The 20,341-nt window shown below is 37.2% G+C and overlaps 1 protein-coding gene across 1 annotated transcript in view; it reads left to right on the top strand.

Moving 5' to 3' along the window:
- Positions 1–20,341, top strand: part of LOC149080492 (uncharacterized) — a 137,114-nt gene that overhangs the window by 84,647 nt on the left and 32,126 nt on the right. Inside the window, exon 2 of the mRNA XM_089238660.1 lies at positions 2,058–2,185. Within this exon, the coding sequence (XP_089094786.1) occupies positions 2,058–2,185 (128 nt within the window). The remainder of the gene's footprint in view (positions 1–2,057; positions 2,186–20,341) is intronic.

Here is a 20,341-nt window from a genome sequence, read left to right as displayed (position 1 = left end):
TAGGCAAAATTTCGATTGGGGGAGCAATCGCTCCCTCTGCTCCCCCCTGGCTACGCCACTGCTCTTCATGCTTTTGGCATAACCAGCCATTATAAAAGCTTCACTTTTATATCGTAACAGTTATGACACAGTTTGAGTACTGTATTTTTAGTAATTTATTTTTCGAATGATTCTCCATTTTGTACATAATAGCATAATTTTATAATTAATAAGCATCATTTTGAATCAAAGCCATTGAATTTTAAAAAAAAAATTCTTTGGAAAACGTCTGTGGAAGGGAGGGTGGGGTTTCATTTTCGAAAAAAAATTCTAGTTTTACGGTTTTAGCATTTATACGACGTGTCGTGTAAACGAGGTTTCACTGAATTCAGCCTGAGCCCCCCCCCCCCCCAATATTTTTAAAAGTTTACGCCTATCTTTAGAGGTCGAAAAAATCTTCAGTAATACATTAGAGCAGCAATTCTCAACCGGTGCTTCGCGGAGCCCTTAGCCAGGGCCACTCGAGGATAACAAAATAATCGGTAAATTTGATAAACAAACAAAAAAAAAGGGGGCCTAAAGGGTGTGTACCGCCATATAAATAATATACTAAAAAGGGCTCCTTGAGTTAAATAGGGCTCCGCCATAGAAATTATACACTGAAAAGGGCTCCGCCAGTCAGAAACGGTTGAGAACCCCTGCATTAGAGTATGATATATTGCTATATGGTGAACCTCTAGCTGGTTTCCAGTGGGAGTTTCAGCAATATAATGCAGGCAGGTCGTAGTCGTAGGCAAATCCTGCACGCAGCAGGTCGTGCAAAAACCTAGTTTAATGCGTATAATATCGAAGTTTTTGACCGGGCAGTATGTGGCTCTGGTCTGAAACCTTTTGAGAATCTTTGTGGAATTTTGTCGAGAGGTTTATGAAAGTAATCGATTGTATTCGTCTATAAAAGATCTTGGAGCTTCCATTTATAATTATTGGCATAATGTTGAGCCGCAGATAATGCAACAATTAATTTCTTCGATGGAAACCTGCATTTAACTTACTTATTAAGAAAAAGGGACATCCGACCAGATTTTAGATAATTTTTATTTTGCTGAAAATTTATCTTTTTTGCGTCGATTGTTTATATGCTATTTTTGTTTATTTTGTCATTATGTTGTCTATAAAGTGTATATTCTAATTTTATTACTTTGAAAATAAAGAACATGCTCACTCTAATAAGTGGTAATTAATTTGTGATTTTCCAATTAGTAGCTTTCAGATACTATGCGATCCCAACCAGGGTCTAAACTTTTGTGGTGCACTCTACTTTACACGAGTACGTTACACAAATGAGAATTTTTACACATTTATTAAAATCGCAAACTGGCCTGACTGGGTATTCAAAAACTGATTAAATTAGAGAAGTGAGAGAGAGAGAGAGAGATATCAAAGTGTTGATTGCGTAGGGAAATTAGCATCTGACAGGTACAAAAGTAATCCCAAAAGTCCGTATTGCACCGCCTCCTACAGAAAGGTCAGTGATGGTTGAAACGGTGGCAAAACAGAATTACATCGAGCATGCAAAAGAGCTAATGTGTATGCTTTGTTATTAGAATTAATGAGGTATATGGCTCTGGGTAGAAGGAGGACTCAAGATATCTGTGAGGTCGGAATATCATTTCAACGATTCACAACGAATTAACAAAATTCCGACGAATCAGAATGCGCCATGTCACTGACGTGACTTGCCCACGTCACGTGAAAATAGTGTGTAGTGGTGGCCTTCAACTCACATTGCGTGACATTTCAATTAATCGCGAATGACCTTCTTTTATTCTATAATTTGAGTGTTACTTTGTTTGAAAAGGTCACGTTAAAAATCTTAACGAAGTTCCCTTTTTTTATTTAACGTCTTTTTAAGCTAAAAAAATATCATCTGAACCATTCTTAAATTTTAGAAATATGTGTCCGACGTGTAAATGCAAACGATACACCTAAGAATTGTATTTAACACGTTAGATCATGGTTTAGGAATTAGCCATGATATGTTCGGAGGTTATATATATATTTTTTTTAATGAATTTCAGACAGAGTGCGATGCTTTACATGCAGCGTGGATTTTCGTTTGAAACGTTTCTCAGCTAATGATTCGTGTCTGTTCCCAAGTGTAAAAGACAAGTGTACAGATTGTAGTGAAACCTCTACTCACTGCAAAGTAAGTATATGAAAATGTAAATATTCAATATATACTTCAATAGACTCAAAAGACATTATGACTAAAACTTATTTTTCGCACAATTAACGAGGTATAGTCGAACTTGGTTAAGGCCAAACTTAATGAGACCGCAAAACAAGTTGTCCGGTTCATCAACACCGGATCTGTGAGTTGACCACAAAATGAAACTTAATCATCAATATTTATATAGGGTTGATGAACGATATTAGCTGCTACATATCATTCCACTTATCCTGTTGGTGAGTGATGGAGGAGTTGAGAAAAATCATGGTTATGCCAGTTAAATAAAATATTTATTACTATGTAATTTATAAACTTAACAAAATTCAGGGCGGTTGTTATTGCGTGTTCATTCCGCGGTTACTGCCAGCGGAAGTGTGTTTCTCGCCAAGCGAGATCAAATCTTGCCAAACATCGGCGGCTTGGCGGGATATACAACAGAGTATCCCCCCAGCGACTTAGTCGCGATAAGAGAAACATTATATAAAAACAATACATATGGTACAGCGCAAATAATGTATGAGATATGCGGTATAAACATAATCTGTGCATGAAATGCTATACATAATGATATTCGTAGCATTTGAGAATGAATTTGCAAATCAATAATAAATGTAAAATGCCTTAATTAGCAGAGAAAAAAAAATACGAATACAGATATATGATTAACGAATGCAAAAATATGTATACTGAATGCAAAAAATAGGTATAATGAATGAGTTGAAAAATTGAAAGCATACAAAACATATTCACTAAATCTTAGTAGTAGTAAGTGAGTCTTTCATGAAAATGAACTTTTCTTCCTGATCTTGTCACGGTGTTTTTGGGTTTTACGATATTGGTGTCAGTTGTTTTGGGCACAACCATTGAGGGACTAGGCAGAGTCGGTGGTCGAATATTCTCGTCAATAACGTAAGCGGGTTTCACTCTGTCGATTGACACTGTCACAGGTTTACCACTTATCTTGATAACGAACTTCTTGTTGTCGCGTTCCATTACCTCATACGGTCCTGAATAGGGAGGCGTTAGAGAGCGACGGATGTTGTCCACGCGGAGAAAGACGTGCGAACAAGACGATAAATCCTTGCGAATGTACATGTTACCGGCAAATTATGAAATCCAGGCATTGTATAGAATGTCTGGGCATTCTATACAATGACTGGTCGTTTCAGGCAAAGTATGAAATACCGGTTTTATTCTATCAGGGTTGGCAGGTTTTTGACGCATGTCAGTTTTTGACGGTTTAAACCGCGGTTTCAACTGTCACGTCAAAAACCCTCCGTCAAAAACCTCTGTCAAAAACTGTCGAAAACCTCAAATACTGCTTTTAAACATATAAATTCCCATTGAAAATACGCACATTGATTGTATGTAATGCTTAAAGTGACTATGCTGCAATACATAATGTGTGATTTTAAAATAATCTTTCCCCCCCCCCTACATAATTATTTTGGACAATTATATACATGTATATATACTTGTAAAATATAGAATTTGAGTAGAGCATAGCATAAAACTACGGAAGGATATGTAATGTATTCAAGATAGTTTCAACCTTCTAAAATTTCTTCAACTGTTTATTTATATATGAATATATATATATTTGCATATCAACATCTGCTCTACTTTTTTTTTTTTACAACAGATACATGTTTAAAAAGTTCTTTCATGCTTGCTATATATAATGTTGATTTCTGTTATTTATATTATCTAGACAATCCCAGATATTTAAAACAATATTCTTATTGTACATAACATTAGAATATATATATCCAGCAATCAAAATACTAAATTATCCTAAAATAATTTTTCCCCTGAAAAATTAATTAGTTCATTACTAGTCAAAATTTTTCATTGTTACCACAGTTTCTATTCTTGGGTTACATTTGGTGGTATATTTTTAAATGATAAGTGTTTTTTTCCCTTCGAAAAGACCTTATAAAAGTAGCCTGAATATACATATTTTTTATATAAAGTATCTTAGTTACTTAAGTTATATTACAATATCGAAATGGCTAATTCTTACCACATTTTTTAACCTTGGGCTATGCATTCTGACGTTCTATTTTTAGAAAATTCATGAATGGGGATTGCATCACAGATCTAAATGTAGTGGTATATTATCTCACAGGGTTTTGTTTTTCTTTTTCCTTCACCAAGAAGCAGCAACAGTAGTGACTGCATTATCATGCTAGGGGCAGATGGTCTTATAATCCAATAAAGACACCAGCTGCCCCTTAGAGGACAAAGACCAGTGTACTAGAGAAAAGTCCAACTTTGCTATTTATTGTTTGAATTGTAAAGTAGTGAGGATTAATATGGAAACCAATTTCAGAAATTTCATTTGATATTTTTTATGTTTAGTGAAACCAATTTCTAAGAAATCATAAATATTTAGTCTATTATTAGTTTAAAACATAATGAATCGTGGTGGAAGGCCACAGCATATAGCCTGGCAAAATTTTGATAAAGTAGAGAAAAATGGAAAGATATATGCAAAATGCATTAATTGTGGAGTTATGCGATGTAATCGTGTGGACAGGATGAAGAGCCATATAGCTCAGTGTATTGGAAGGGGCAATGATGTTGAACAAATACCTGATGTACAAAAAGCAACTACATCAATATCTACAGAGTCCACTGCTTCACAGCCTATTATTTTGTTGGAATCAACAGAACCCGAAATTTTCACTCAAAAAAAGAAGCAAAAAATTGATGACTTCATTGTGAAATCTAATTCTGCTACAACTAAAAAAAATGATTTATTAGTGGCAATGTTTTTTTATGCCAATAATATCCCATTCAGTGTTGTTGAACATTCAAGTTTCAAAGATCTAGTTTCTGCTTTGCGATCTGGTTATAATACCCCAAGTAGAAAAACTTTGGCTCAGTCATTGCTTGATGAAGTTACAAGAGAGGTTGAGAAAACTGCAAAAGACAATCTCAGTGGAAAAGCTGTAACTTTAATTGAAGATGGATGGAGCAATATTCATAACGATCCAGCCATAGCTACATGTATACATTCTGAAGGTAAATCCTATTTTCTTGAAGCTGTTGAGTGTGGTGCTATTATGAAAAATGCAGATTACCACAAGCAAATAATTGACAATTCCATACGTTTGGCCCACGATAAATATTCTTGTGAAGTAAAGGCAATTGTAACTGATAATGCGAAAGTAATGGAGAAAGCCAGGCAACTTTTGCTTAATGAGATTGACCAAAATTTAATAGAATATGGGTGCTCTTCTCATTGGCTCAACTTACTCGGACAAGATCTAACACCTGAAGATGTGCTCAAACAGGTGGTTAAAATACAAAAATACTTTAGAAACCATCATTTGCCTTCGGGATGGCTTAATGAACATATGGGGTCAATAAAACCCCAATTACCTGGTGATACTCGATGGAAGAGTACACTTACTTGTCTTGAAACATTTTTACACAATAGGCCATTTTTTTCAGAAAATATTAGAAGATCACGAAAATGACCTTGACAAAGGAATTGTTATTTTAATCAACAATTATAATTTACACAAACAGTGTAAAGATCTTTCATTCCAACTCAAGCCAATAAGTGTTGCATTGGATATTCTTCAAATAGATACAGCTACAATAGCTGACTCATGCCGTGTTTGGCTAAGCCTTCTCAAAGAAAGTGCTCTTCAGCCTCACATTGAAAAGATACAAAACAGGATGAACCAGATTCTGAGACCATTTCATTATTTGGCATATAATTTGCACCCAAAATATAAAGGTGAAGGACTGACTGATGTGCAAAGTGATTTGGCTCGCACATGGGCAACAGAGAAAATTAACGGTTGTCTGCCATTGCTAATTTCATATGAAGCGGAAGAAACTCCTTTTCCACCTTCTTATTTCAGTGCAGCAGGAAGAATGACAAACCCTGTGATTTGGTGGAAAGGACTTTCTAAATGTAATGCTTTTTCAGCTGAGCCTGCATCTGAACTTTCATAAAACTAGCAATGCTTTTGCTGTCCAGTCCCGCCAGCTCAGCCTCCATTGAAAGAGTATTTTCTAACTTTGGATTTGTCCATTCAAAACTTAGAAGTTTACGTGTAGAAAAAAGCGCAAAATTACTTACATGTTATCGGATGCTACGTAGTAAAAATGAACCATACTATTAATTATATATCTATTCTAGACATTTTGTACCTCAAATTCAAAATCGCAAATTATAATTAATATTTTGTTTCAATTTTAATAAATTAGTGTTTGAAAATGAAACATTGTAATATCAAAGTGCCTCATCATTAAGTTATATACCTATTCTATTCGAAACATCCCAAAGCATTCATTTAGGTTTTTGACGGTTTAAACCAGTTTTTGACAGTTTAAACCAGTTTTTGACAGTTTAAACCAGTTTTTGACAGTTTAAACCAGTTTTTGACAGTTTAAACCAGTTTTTGACACTTGTTTTGACGTCAAAAACCCAACCCTGTATTCTATACTTTGCCTAAGCACAATCCACGCAAAGTATGAAATATCTTCTTCCAACAAATCTCTTTTAGGGCGGTATAAAATATTACATAAAATTAAAATTTCGCAGAATTTTCGTCATTTTTTCCCAGAAACGTTTCCCTTTCGCTCTAGTGAAAAAGGATCTGTTGAGGGGCGGTATAAAATATTACAATTTCGTCCCATTAAAATTTCACAAAATTTTTGTCATTTTTTCCCGGAAACGTTTTCATTTCGCGCTCGTGGAAAAGGATCTGTTGAGGGGCGGTATAAAATATTACAATTTCGTCGCATTAAAATTTCACAGAATTTTCGTCATTTTTTCCCGGAAACGTTTCCCTTTCGCTCTCGTGAAAAAGGATCTGTTCAGGGGCGAAATAAAATATTACAATTTCATCGAATTAAAATTTCACAGAATTTTCGTCATTTTTTCCCGGAAACGTTTCCCTTTCGCTCTCGTGAAAAAAGATCTGTAGCGGGGCGGTGTAAAATATTACAATTTCATCGAATTAAAATTTCACAGAATTTTCGTCATTTTTTCCCGGGAACGTTTTCATTTCGCGCTCGTGGAAAAGGATCTGTTGAGGGGCGGTATAAAATATTACAATTTCATCGAATTAAAATTTCACAGAATTTTCGTCATTTTTTCCCAGAAACGTTTCCCCTTTCGCTCTCGTGAAAAAGGATCTGTTGAGGGGCGGTATTAAATATTGCAATTTCGTCGCATTAAAATTTCACAGAATTTTCGTCATTTTTTCCCAGAAACGTTTCCCCTTTTGCTCTCGTGAAAAAGGATATGTTGAGGGGCGGTATAAAATATTAAAATTTCGTCGCATTAAAATTTCACAGAATTTTCGTCATTTTTTCCCGGAAACGTTTCCCTTTCGCTCTCGTGAAAAAGGACCTGTAGCGGGGCGGTATAAAATATTACAATTTCATCGAATTAAAATTTCACAGAATTTTCGTCATTTTTTCCCGGAAACGTTTCCCTTTCGCTCTCGTGAAAAAAGATCTGTAGCGGGGCGGTGTAAAATATTACAATTTCATCGAATTAAAATTTCACAGAATTTTCGTCATTTTTTCCCGGGAACGTTTTCATTTCGCGCTCGTGGAAAAGGATCTGTTGAGGGGCGGTATAAAATATTACAATTTCATCGAATTAAAATTTCACAGAATTTTCGTCATTTTTTCCCGGAAACGTTTTCATTTCGCGCTCGTGGAAAAGGATCTGTTGAGGGGCGGTATAAAATATTACAATTTCCTCGCATTAAAATTTCACAGAATTTTCGTCATTTTTTCCCGGAAACGTTTCGCTTTCGCTCTCGTGAAAAAGGATCTGTTCAGGGGCGGTATAAAATATTACAATTTCATCAAATTTCACAGAATTTTCGTCATTTTTTCCCGGAAAAGTTTTAATTTGCGCTCGTGAAAAAGGGTCTGTTGAGGGACGGTATAAAATATTACAATTTCATCGAATTAAAATTTCACAGAATTTTCGTCATTTTTTCCCAGAAACGTTTCCCCTTTTGCTCTCGTGAAAAAGGATCTGTTGAGGGGCGGTATAAAATATTACAATTTCGTCGCATTAAAATTTCACAGAATTTTCGTCATTTTTTCCCGGAAACGTTTTCATTTCGCGCTCGTGGAAAAGGATCTGTTGAGGGGCGGTATAAAATATTACAATTTCGTCGCATTAAAATTTCACAGAATTTTCGTCATTTTTTCCCGGAAACGTTTCCCTTTCGCTCTCGTGAAAAAGGATCTGTTCAGGGGCGAAATAAAATATTACAATTTCATCGAATTAAAATTTCACAGAATTTTCGTCATTTTTTCCCGGAAACGTTTCCCTTTCGCTCTCGTGAAAAAAGATCTGTAGCGGGGCGGTGTAAAATATTACAATTTCATCGAATTAAAATTTCACAGAATTTTCGTCATTTTTTCCCGGGAACGTTTTCATTTCGCGCTCGTGGAAAAGGATCTGTTGAGGGGCGGTATAAAATATTACAATTTCATCGAATTAAAATTTCACAGAATTTTCGTCATTTTTTCCCAGAAACGTTTCCCCTTTCGCTCTCGTGAAAAAGGATCTGTTGAGGGGCGGTATTAAATATTGCAATTTCGTCGCATTAAAATTTCACAGAATTTTCGTCATTTTTTCCCAGAAACGTTTCCCCTTTTGCTCTCGTGAAAAAGGATATGTTGAGGGGCGGTATAAAATATTAAAATTTCGTCGCATTAAAATTTCACAGAATTTTCGTCATTTTTTCCCGGAAACGTTTCCCTTTCGCTCTCGTGAAAAAGGACCTGTAGCGGGGCGGTATAAAATATTACAATTTCATCGAATTAAAATTTCACAGAATTTTCGTCATTTTTTCCCGGAAACGTTTCCCTTTCGCTCTCGTGAAAAAAGATCTGTAGCGGGGCGGTGTAAAATATTACAATTTCATCGAATTAAAATTTCACAGAATTTTCGTCATTTTTTCCCGGGAACGTTTTCATTTCGCGCTCGTGGAAAAGGATCTGTTGAGGGGCGGTATAAAATATTACAATTTCATCGAATTAAAATTTCACAGAATTTTCGTCATTTTTTCCCGGAAACGTTTTCATTTCGCGCTCGTGGAAAAGGATCTGTTGAGGGGCGGTATAAAATATTACAATTTCATCGAATTAAAATTTCACAGAATTTTCGTCATTTTTTCCCAGAAACGTTTCCCCTTTTGCTCTCGTGAAAAAGGATATGTTGAGGGGCGGTATAAAATATTACAATTTCCTCGCATTAAAATTTCACAGAATTTTCGTCATTTTTTCCCGGAAACGTTTCGCTTTCGCTCTCGTGAAAAAGGATCTGTTCAGGGGCGGTATAAAATATTACAATTTCATCAAATTTCACAGAATTTTCGTCATTTTTTCCCGGAAAAGTTTTAATTTGCGCTCGTGAAAAAGGGTCTGTTGAGGGACGGTATAAAATATTACAATTTCATCGAATTAAAATTTCACAGAATTTTCGTCATTTTTTCCCAGAAACGTTTCCCCTTTTGCTCTCGTGAAAAAGGATCTGTTGAGGGGCGGTATAAAATATTACAATTTCGTCGCATTAAAATTTCACAGAATTTTCGTCATTTTTTCCCGGAAACGTTTTCATTTCGCGCTCGTGGAAAAGGATCTGTTGAGGGGCGGTATAAAATATTACAATTTCATCGAATTAAAATTTCACAGAATTTTCGTCATTTTTTCCCAGAAACGTTTCCCCTTTTGCTCTCGTGAAAAAGGATATGTTGAGGGGCGGTATAAAATATTACAATTTCCTCGCATTAAAATTTCACAGAATTTTCGTCATTTTTTCCCGGAAACGTTTCGCTTTCGCTCTCGTGAAAAAGGATCTGTTCAGGGGCGGTATAAAATATTACAATTTCATCGAATTAAAATTTCACAGAATTTTCGTCATTTTTTCCCGGAAAAGTTTTAATTTGCGCTCGTGGAAAAGGATCTGTTGAGGGGCGGTATAAAATATTACAATTTCATGGAATTAAAATTTCACAGAATTTTCGTCATTTTTTCCCAGAAACGTTTCCCCTTTCGCTCTCGTGAAAAAGGATCTGTTGAGGGTCGGTATAAAATATTACAATTTCGTCGCATTAAAATTTCACAGAATTTTCGTCATTTTTTCCCGGAAACGTTTCCCTTTCGCTCTCGTGAAAAAGGATCTGTTCAGGGGCGAAATAAAATATTACAATTTCATCGAATTAAAATTTCACAGAATTTTCGTCATTTTTTCCCGGAAACGTTTCCCTTTCGCTCTCGTGAAAAAAGATCTGTAGCGGGGCGGTGTAAAATATTACAATTTCATCGAATTAAAATTTCACAGAATTTTCGTCATTTTTTCCCGGGAACGTTTTCATTTCGCGCTCGTGGAAAAGGATCTGTTGAGGGGCGGTATAAAATATTACAATTTCATCGAATTAAAATTTCACAGAATTTTCGTCATTTTTTCCCAGAAACGTTTCCCCTTTCGCTCTCGTGAAAAAGGATCTGTTGAGGGGCGGTATTAAATATTGCAATTTCGTCGCATTAAAATTGCACAGAATTTTCGTCATTTTTTCCCAGAAACGTTTCCCCTTTTGCTCTCGTGAAAAAGGATATGTTGAGGGGCGGTATAAAATATTAAAATTTCGTCGCATTAAAATTTCACAGAATTTTCGTCATTTTTTCCCGGAAACGTTTCCCTTTCGCTCTCGTGAAAAAGGACCTGTAGCGGGGCGGTATAAAATATTACAATTTCATCGAATTAAAATTTCACAGAATTTTCGTCATTTTTTCCCGGGAACGTTTTCATTTCGCGCTCGTGGAAAAGGATCTGTTGAGGGGCGGTATTAAATATTACAATTTCGTCGCATTAAAATTACACAGAATTTTCGTCATTTTTTCCCAGAAACGTTTCCCCTTTCGCTGTCGTGAAAAAGGATCTGTCGAGGAAGGTATTAAATATTACAATTTCGTCGCATTAAAATTTCACAGAATTTTCGTCATTTTTTCCCAGAAACGTTTCCCCTTTCGCTCTCGTGAAAAAGGATCTGTTGAGGGGCGGTATAAAATATTACAATTTCGTCGCATTAAAATTTCACAGAATTTTTGTCATTTTTTCCGAGCAACGTTTCCCCTTTCGCTCTCGTGAAAAAGGATCTGTTGAGGGGCGGTATAAAATATTACAATTTCATCGAATTAAAATTTCACAGAATTTTCGTCATTTTTTCCCGGGAACGTTTTCATTTCGCGCTCGTGGAAAAGGATCTGTTGAGGGGCGGTATAAAATATTACAATTTCATCGAATTAAAATTTCACAGAATTTTCGTCATTTTTTCCCAGAAACGTTTCCCCTTTTGCTCTCGTGAAAAAGGATATGTTGAGGGGCGGTATAAAATATTACAATTTCCTCGCATTAAAATTTCACAGAATTTTCGTCATTTTTTCCCGGAAACGTTTCGCTTTCGCTCTCGTGAAAAAGGATCTGTTCAGGGGCGGTATAAAATATTACAATTTCATCGAATTAAAATTTCACAGAATTTTCGTCATTTTTTCCCGGAAAAGTTTTAATTTGCGCTCGTGGAAAAGGATCTGTTGAGGGGCGGTATAAAATATTACAATTTCATGGAATTAAAATTTCACAGAATTTTCGTCATTTTTTCCCAGAAACGTTTCCCCTTTCGCTCTCGTGAAAAAGGATCTGTTGAGGGGCGGTATAAAATATTACAATTTCGTCGCATTAAAATTTCACAGAATTTTCGTCATTTTTTCCCGGAAACGTTTCCCTTTCGCTCTCGTGAAAAAGGATCTGTTCAGGGGCGAAATAAAATATTACAATTTCATCGAATTAAAATTTCACAGAATTTTCGTCATTTTTTCCCGGAAACGTTTCCCTTTCGCTCTCGTGAAAAAAGATCTGTAGCGGGGCGGTGTAAAATATTACAATTTCATCGAATTAAAATTTCACAGAATTTTCGTCATTTTTTCCCGGGAACGTTTTCATTTCGCGCTCGTGGAAAAGGATCTGTTGAGGGGCGGTATAAAATATTACAATTTCATCGAATTAAAATTTCACAGAATTTTCGTCATTTTTTCCCAGAAACGTTTCCCCTTTCGCTCTCGTGAAAAAGGATCTGTTGAGGGGCGGTATTAAATATTGCAATTTCGTCGCATTAAAATTTCACAGAATTTTCGTCATTTTTTCCCAGAAACGTTTCCCCTTTTGCTCTCGTGAAAAAGGATATGTTGAGGGGCGGTATAAAATATTAAAATTTCGTCGCATTAAAATTTCACAGAATTTTCGTCATTTTTTCCCGGAAACGTTTCCCTTTCGCTCTCGTGAAAAAGGACCTGTAGCGGGGCGGTATAAAATATTACAATTTCATCGAATTAAAATTTCACAGAATTTTCGTCATTTTTTCCCGGGAACGTTTTCATTTCGCGCTCGTGGAAAAGGATCTGTTGAGGGGCGGTATTAAATATTACAATTTCGTCGCATTAAAATTACACAGAATTTTCGTCATTTTTTCCCAGAAACGTTTCCCCTTTCGCTCTCGTGAAAAAGGATCTGTCGAGGAAGGTATTAAATATTACAATTTCGTCGCATTAAAATTTCACAGAATTTTCGTCATTTTTTCCCAGAAACGTTTCCCCTTTCGCTCTCGTGAAAAAGGATCTGTTGAGGGGCGGTATAAAATATTACAATTTCGTCGCATTAAAATTTCACAGAATTTTTGTCATTTTTTCCGAGCAACGTTTCCCCTTTCGCTCTCGTGAAAAAGGATCTGTTGAGGGGCGGTATAAAATATTACAATTTCATCGAATTAAAATTTCACAGAATTTTCGTCATTTTTTCCCGGGAACGTTTTCATTTCGCGCTCGTGGAAAAGGATCTGTTGAGGGGCGGTATTAAATATTACAATTTCGTCGCATTAAAATTACACAGAATTTTCGTCATTTTTTCCCAGAAACGTTTCCCCTTTCGCTCTCGTGAAAAAGGATCTGTCGAGGAAGGTATTAAATATTACAATTTCGTCGCATTAAAATTTCACAGAATTTTTGTCATTTTTTCCGAGCAACGTTTCCCCTTTCGCTCTCGTGAAAAAGGATCTGTTGAGGGGCGGTATAAAATATTACAATTTCGTCGCATTAAAATTTCACAGAATTTTCGTCATTTTTTCCCAGAAACGTTTCCCTTTCGCTCTCGTGAAAAAGGGTCTGTTGAGGGGCGGTATAAAATATTACAATTTCATCGAATTAAAATTTCACAGAATTTTCGTCATTTTTTCCCGGGAACGTTTTCATTTCGCGCTCGTGGAAAAGGATCTGTTGAGGGGCGGTATAAAATATTACAATTTCATCGAATTAAAATTTCACAGAATTTTCGTCATTTTTTCCCAGAAACGTTTCCCCTTTTGCTCTCGTGAAAAAGGATATGTTGAGGGGCGGTATAAAATATTACAATTTCCTCGCATTAAAATTTCACAGAATTTTCGTCATTTTTTCCCGGAAACGTTTCGCTTTCGCTCTCGTGAAAAAGGATCTGTTCAGGGGCGGTATAAAATATTACAATTTCATCGAATTAAAATTTCACAGAATTTTCGTCATTTTTTCCCGGAAAAGTTTTAATTTGCGCTCGTGGAAAAGGATCTGTTGAGGGGCGGTATAAAATATTACAATTTCATGGAATTAAAATTTCACAGAATTTTCGTCATTTTTTCCCAGAAACGTTTCCCCTTTCGCTCTCGTGAAAAAGGATCTGTTGAGGGGCGGTATAAAATATTACAATTTCGTCGCATTAAAATTTCACAGAATTTTCGTCATTTTTTCCCGGAAACGTTTCCCTTTCGCTCTCGTGAAAAAGGATCTGTTCAGGGGCGAAATAAAATATTACAATTTCATCGAATTAAAATTTCACAGAATTTTCGTCATTTTTTCCCGGAAACGTTTCCCTTTCGCTCTCGTGAAAAAAGATCTGTAGCGGGGCGGTGTAAAATATTACAATTTCATCGAATTAAAATTTCACAGAATTTTCGTCATTTTTTCCCGGGAACGTTTTCATTTCGCGCTCGTGGAAAAGGATCTGTTGAGGGGCGGTATAAAATATTACAATTTCATCGAATTAAAATTTCACAGAATTTTCGTCATTTTTTCCCAGAAACGTTTCCCCTTTCGCTCTCGTGAAAAAGGATCTGTTGAGGGGCGGTATTAAATATTGCAATTTCGTCGCATTAAAATTTCACAGAATTTTCGTCATTTTTTCCCAGAAACGTTTCCCCTTTTGCTCTCGTGAAAAAGGATATGTTGAGGGGCGGTATAAAATATTAAAATTTCGTCGCATTAAAATTTCACAGAATTTTCGTCATTTTTTCCCGGAAACGTTTCCCTTTCGCTCTCGTGAAAAAGGACCTGTAGCGGGGCGGTATAAAATATTACAATTTCATCGAATTAAAATTTCACAGAATTTTCGTCATTTTTTCCCGGGAACGTTTTCATTTCGCGCTCGTGGAAAAGGATCTGTTGAGGGGCGGTATTAAATATTACAATTTCGTCGCATTAAAATTACACAGAATTTTCGTCATTTTTTCCCAGAAACGTTTCCCCTTTCGCTCTCGTGAAAAAGGATCTGTCGAGGAAGGTATTAAATATTACAATTTCGTCGCATTAAAATTTCACAGAATTTTCGTCATTTTTTCCCAGAAACGTTTCCCCTTTCGCTCTCGTGAAAAAGGATCTGTTGAGGGGCGGTATAAAATATTACAATTTCGTCGCATTAAAATTTCACAGAATTTTTGTCATTTTTTCCGAGCAACGTTTCCCCTTTCGCTCTCGTGAAAAAGGATCTGTTGAGGGGCGGTATAAAATATTACAATTTCATCGAATTAAAATTTCACAGAATTTTCGTCATTTTTTCCCGGGAACGTTTTCATTTCGCGCTCGTGGAAAAGGATCTGTTGAGGGGCGGTATTAAATATTACAATTTCGTCGCATTAAAATTACACAGAATTTTCGTCATTTTTTCCCAGAAACGTTTCCCCTTTCGCTCTCGTGAAAAAGGATCTGTCGAGGAAGGTATTAAATATTACAATTTCGTCGCATTAAAATTTCACAGAATTTTTGTCATTTTTTCCGAGCAACGTTTCCCCTTTCGCTCTCGTGAAAAAGGATCTGTTGAGGGGCGGTATAAAATATTACAATTTCGTCGCATTAAAATTTCACAGAATTTTCGTCATTTTTTCCCAGAAACGTTTCCCTTTCGCTCTCGTGAAAAAGGGTCTGTTGAGGGGCGGTATAAAATATTACAATTTCATCGAATTAAAATTTCACAGAATTTTCGTCATTTTTTCCCGGAAACGTTTTCATTTCGCGCTCGTGGAAAAGGATCTGTTGAGGGGCGGTATAAAATATTACAATTTCATCAAATTAAAATTTCACAGAATTTTCGTCATTTTTTCCCAGAAACGTTTCCCCTTTCGCTCTCGTGAAAAAGGATCTGTTGAGGGGCGGTATAAAATATTACAATTTCCTCGCTTTAAAATTTCACAGAATTTTCGTCATTTTTTCCCAGAAACGTTTCCCCTTTCTCTCTCGTGGAAAAGGATCTGTTGAGGGGCGGTATAAAATATTACAATTTCGTCGCATTAAAATTTCACAGAATTTTCGTCATTTTTTCCCGGAAACGTTTCCCCTTTCGCTCTCGTGAAAAAGGATCTGTTGAGGGGCGGTATTAAATATTACAATTTCCTCGCATTAAAATTTCACAGAATTTTCGTCATTTTTACCCGGAAACGTTTCCCCTTTCTCTCTCGTGAAAAAGGATCTGTTGATGGGCGGTATAAAATATTACAATTTCGTCGCATTAAAATTTCACAGAATTTTCGTCATTTTTTCCGAGCAACGTTTCCCCTTTCGCTCTCGTGAAAAAGGATCTGTTGAGGGGCGGTATAAAATGTTAAAATTTCGTCGCATTAAAATTTCACAGAATTTTCGTCATTTTTTCCCAGAAACGTTTCCCCTTTCGCTCTCGTGAAAAAGGATCTGTTGAGGGGCGGTATTAAATATTACAATTTCCTCGCATTAAAATTTCACAGAATTTTCGTCATTTTTACCCGGAAACGTTTCCCCTTTCTCTCTCGTGAAAAAGGATCTGTTGAGGGGCGGTATAAAATATTACAATTTCGTCGCTTTAAAATTTCACAGAATTTTCGTCATTTTTTCCCGGAAACGTTTCCCCTTTCGCTCTCATGAAAAAGGATCTGTTGAGGTTCGTAATTTTTTCCGAAATCATGCATTGGCCAGCGACGACTTTCATTCTTATTGTTGTATAAGCGCACTATTTGATCGACGATGTCAACTACTTATTTAATTTCGTTATTGTAGGCAACTCTTTCTGGGGTCTTTTTCACGTTTTTGTTGATAGTTACATGAGTATGAAGTGAAGTCAGAACTAGAACATTTTTGATCTTTTTTCTCTGATAAGATGTCAGCGTTATATCAGTTCCAGTTTTGAATACTATCGACGAGTATTGATCCTGTGTTCTTGTTTTTGCAGTTGGAGGTACCTCACGACGGTCTTTTTGAAGGGTCCCAACCAAGCTTGTCCTTTTCAAAAATGCACATAATCTCAGTGATATAAAATAAGCATCTGTTGTTTTGTTTCGACGTTCTCCTACATAAGGTTCGACTAATCGAATTACATGTTCATAGACAAGTTGATTTGCTGGTCTGGTGTTATGTGCCCCAGTGTAATCGAAACTGATTTTCTGTCCATTCAGAATATATTTGGAATCAACGCAGGCAAGAAGCCAGAATTTTATCCCAAATTTATCTGGCTTACTTGGGATATACTGTGTAAATGGACATCTTGCTTTTGAGGGTAGAAGTTGTTCGTCCACAGTTAGATTGGGCCCTGGTTTGTAACAAGTCGCACTGTATTCTATGAATGAAATCCATAGTGAACATGCAAGAGAAAATTGGTCAGTTTTTAATATTTCAGACGTTTCAGATTTCAGATCGAATCGCATGAATTTCAAAATTTCTTTGAAACGATGTCTTGTCATTGTTTGGGGAAAAAATAGGGGACCCCAAATCTAGACGACCACAATGAATTCAGTAGGAAGTTTTTTGCACCTCTGTCCCAGAGCTGCTCTCAGCGTCTGGGGCTGATACTCGAGATACCAATTAATACCACTCAATTATTCAACCCTTGTCCTCAGGTCGGAGTAAATTATTATTTATTTACAGCTATAACAAATAATGTATATATGAGGATGTATTTAAATTACATACTTATAAATCAGTACATATGTTTTATGCTACTACTCCTTGAGCGAGAGAGGAATGGAGAAAGCAATAGGTCAAGACTTACCCCAGACTTTCGTCATCTTCCGCTCCTTATACTTTCCTCCAAAAACCCCGGACAACCACCTCTCATCAAGACTAGTTCGTTCTGTCTCTTTCAACCAGAGTTGCCAGGTCCTTAAAAAATTTCCAGCCAAAATCCTCTTCAAAAGTAGCCAAAAAATAGCCCAATATATTTGAACTTGTGCTGTCATCTATGAAGCAACATGCGAGCTACAGTTTGACGATATTCTAGTCTGCAAAGGTGTGGTTTATAGCTTTTCTTGTTATAGTCCAACTCCCCCCCCCCCCCATTTTCCGTAAAAATATGGGGGTTTTTTTCACCGAATAAATTGATTTCTTTGAAAAGTTGCGAAAGTCAGGGCCATGGCCCCCACAAGGGGTGGGCTGACAAGGCTCCAGCCCTGGGGACCGGGACGGTTTTCACCATTTTTTTTTTTGCTTTTTCACGCTATAAATTCACCATAAAGGGGCCCGTGAAAGTGGGTTCGGGGGGGGGCCGCAAAAGATCTCAGCCTAGGGGCCCTGCTCTAGGATGTGGGGGCCATAGTCAGGGCTACACATTGTCTCTCCTGGAAAAACGGCCCAGAGATGCCTGGAGTGGAGGACGTCTTAAAAGCATCATGGGACCCCGGGCAAATTGATTTTGCTCAGCCCTCTATCCAGACTGCAAATGCCTACTTCCCAATTCCCATGCTTAATCTCGCAAATCTTAACCATATCTCATGATCCCCCGCCACTCTTCATTCAAAGCCTCCGTGACAGCCCGGGTTGGCCAATGCGTCAAGACGACACTGCCTCAAATTGTGCATAGGTACCTACGAAATTCGGTACAATGATTTTAAAAATTAGGTATGGGCTTTAAATCCCAGACCAGATTTTTCACGGTCTAGTAAACAAAAAATTTAAGAAGAGGGTTCTCTTCTTGTCTACTTTTCTGGGTTCGTTTTAAGAGCATCCTGGCCGCGAGAGCCAAGTGATTTTTCTGATTCCCTACATGGAAAATCCCCGAAAAATACAACCACCTCTCGTTTTTCTTAGGCCCCTCTTCTCTTGAGGCCCCCGGGCCATGCCCTGGTGGGCCCATGCATTAAGACAGAACTGGTTCCTGGGCTTGAGCCCTGTCAGCTCCACGCTTGTTGAGGCTACGGTTTCTTTCACAGGCTTCTGTGGTCTAGATACCGTGTTTCCCAACCGTCGGGTCAGAGCAACACCTTCTATAGCAGAAGGCCTCCGTTCGAAGCTCGTGACGTCACTGAAGTCTCCCATTTCCCTTAAGGCGACTGCCCTATTGTAGTGGCTATAATTTCTCTTATAGTCATTGGATATACAACATACTACTTCCCTTATACTACATTGGATATATGATAACCGACCGGCCGCGGTGTCATAAAGGTTGAAAACCACTATCTAGAGCCTAGGACAACGGTCCCTTCAACTATTGGGTGGCAAAGGCATTGTGGTAGAAATTTCTGGCTTTCCATAGTTGGGTGAGATGCCTCCCCTCCATCCCTTCTGCCTTGTCAGGAAGAAAACACAATATGAGGTGGGGACTGAAGTGAAACAGAAAAACTGCTTTGCTCGCAAGCAAAGAAAAATAGGGAGAAATTCGCCATGAACACAATTTTGGAAAATCCGCCCAAAAAACCGCCACCCGCCAAAGCCAAAAATTTCCAGCCTAACCGTTTTCAAACCAGCCCAATTTGGCGGGAAAACCGCCAATCTGGCAACTCTGCTTTCAACCACCTTCTCTCGTCCTTCTTCCTCCTGTTTCCCTCTCATTGGTTCCGTCTCCTAAACGTCACACCCCCTCCCCTTTGGGTCCCAGACTAGAATCCCGTAGCCGGTCAATTTGTCGCACTCAACTTGTCGCGCTCAACTCGTCGCGCCTCAATTTGTCGTGGTACAAATTCGTCGCAGTGCCAATTCGTCGCGGTACAAGTTTGTCGCAGTGCCAATTCGGCGCAATACAAATTTGTCGCAGTATCAATTCTTCGCAATACAAATTTGTCGCAGCTCCAATTCGTCGTGATACAAATTTGTCGCAGTGTCAATTCATCGGAATACAAATTTGTCGCAGTGTCAATTCGTCGCGGTACAAATTTGTCGCAGCTCCAATTCGTAGCTGTACAAGTTTTCCGCCATGTCAATTCGTCGTGACGTCAATTTATATATTACAGCGCAGAATCAATTCGTCGAACCGTCGATTCTTCACTGTACATATTCCACGCGAGCTTGTATGTAGGTTTTTGTCTTACACGTGAAATAAAAACATGAACAAAAGTGTACACGCAGTTAACTGAAAATAATTAATTTTTGTCAATGCAGAAAGGTCATCGAAATTAAAATTGCAATATCAATTACATTTAAAAATTTAACTGGATATAAAAGTTTAATTATATTTGAAAATTCGGCTATAAAAATTTGAAATGTTAAATAATTGATTTTTGCTGTGATAAAATTTCAATATCATGTGGAAAAATTTCGGATATTCCCCAAATTACAGTGAGCCTATCTTTAACGGTAAATTTCTATCTGCCCCATGGGCTCGCGAGTTTCTCTCGCCTCCCCCCCCCCTTCAAGATTCACCAACATATACCATTACAGCATAGCTGCCAAGTCTCCCGAATTTTTCGGGAATCTCCCGAATTTTAGCTTCATCGCTCGACCTCCCGAAAAGTTCTTAAATCTCCCGAATTTTTATGAAAATCACAAAAATCCCTAATTGTCCCTAAAAATTTCCTACTTCATTAAAAAAAAATCCCCGCTTATGAAAAC

Source organism: Pholcus phalangioides, unplaced genomic scaffold (assembly GCF_987345545.1).
Source record: "Pholcus phalangioides strain wild (caught in Gottingen) unplaced genomic scaffold, Ppha-v1.0 ptg000011l_1, whole genome shotgun sequence".
NCBI lineage: Eukaryota > Metazoa > Arthropoda > Arachnida > Araneae > Pholcidae > Pholcus > Pholcus phalangioides.
This window is presented reverse-complemented; position numbering and strand designations above follow the sequence as displayed.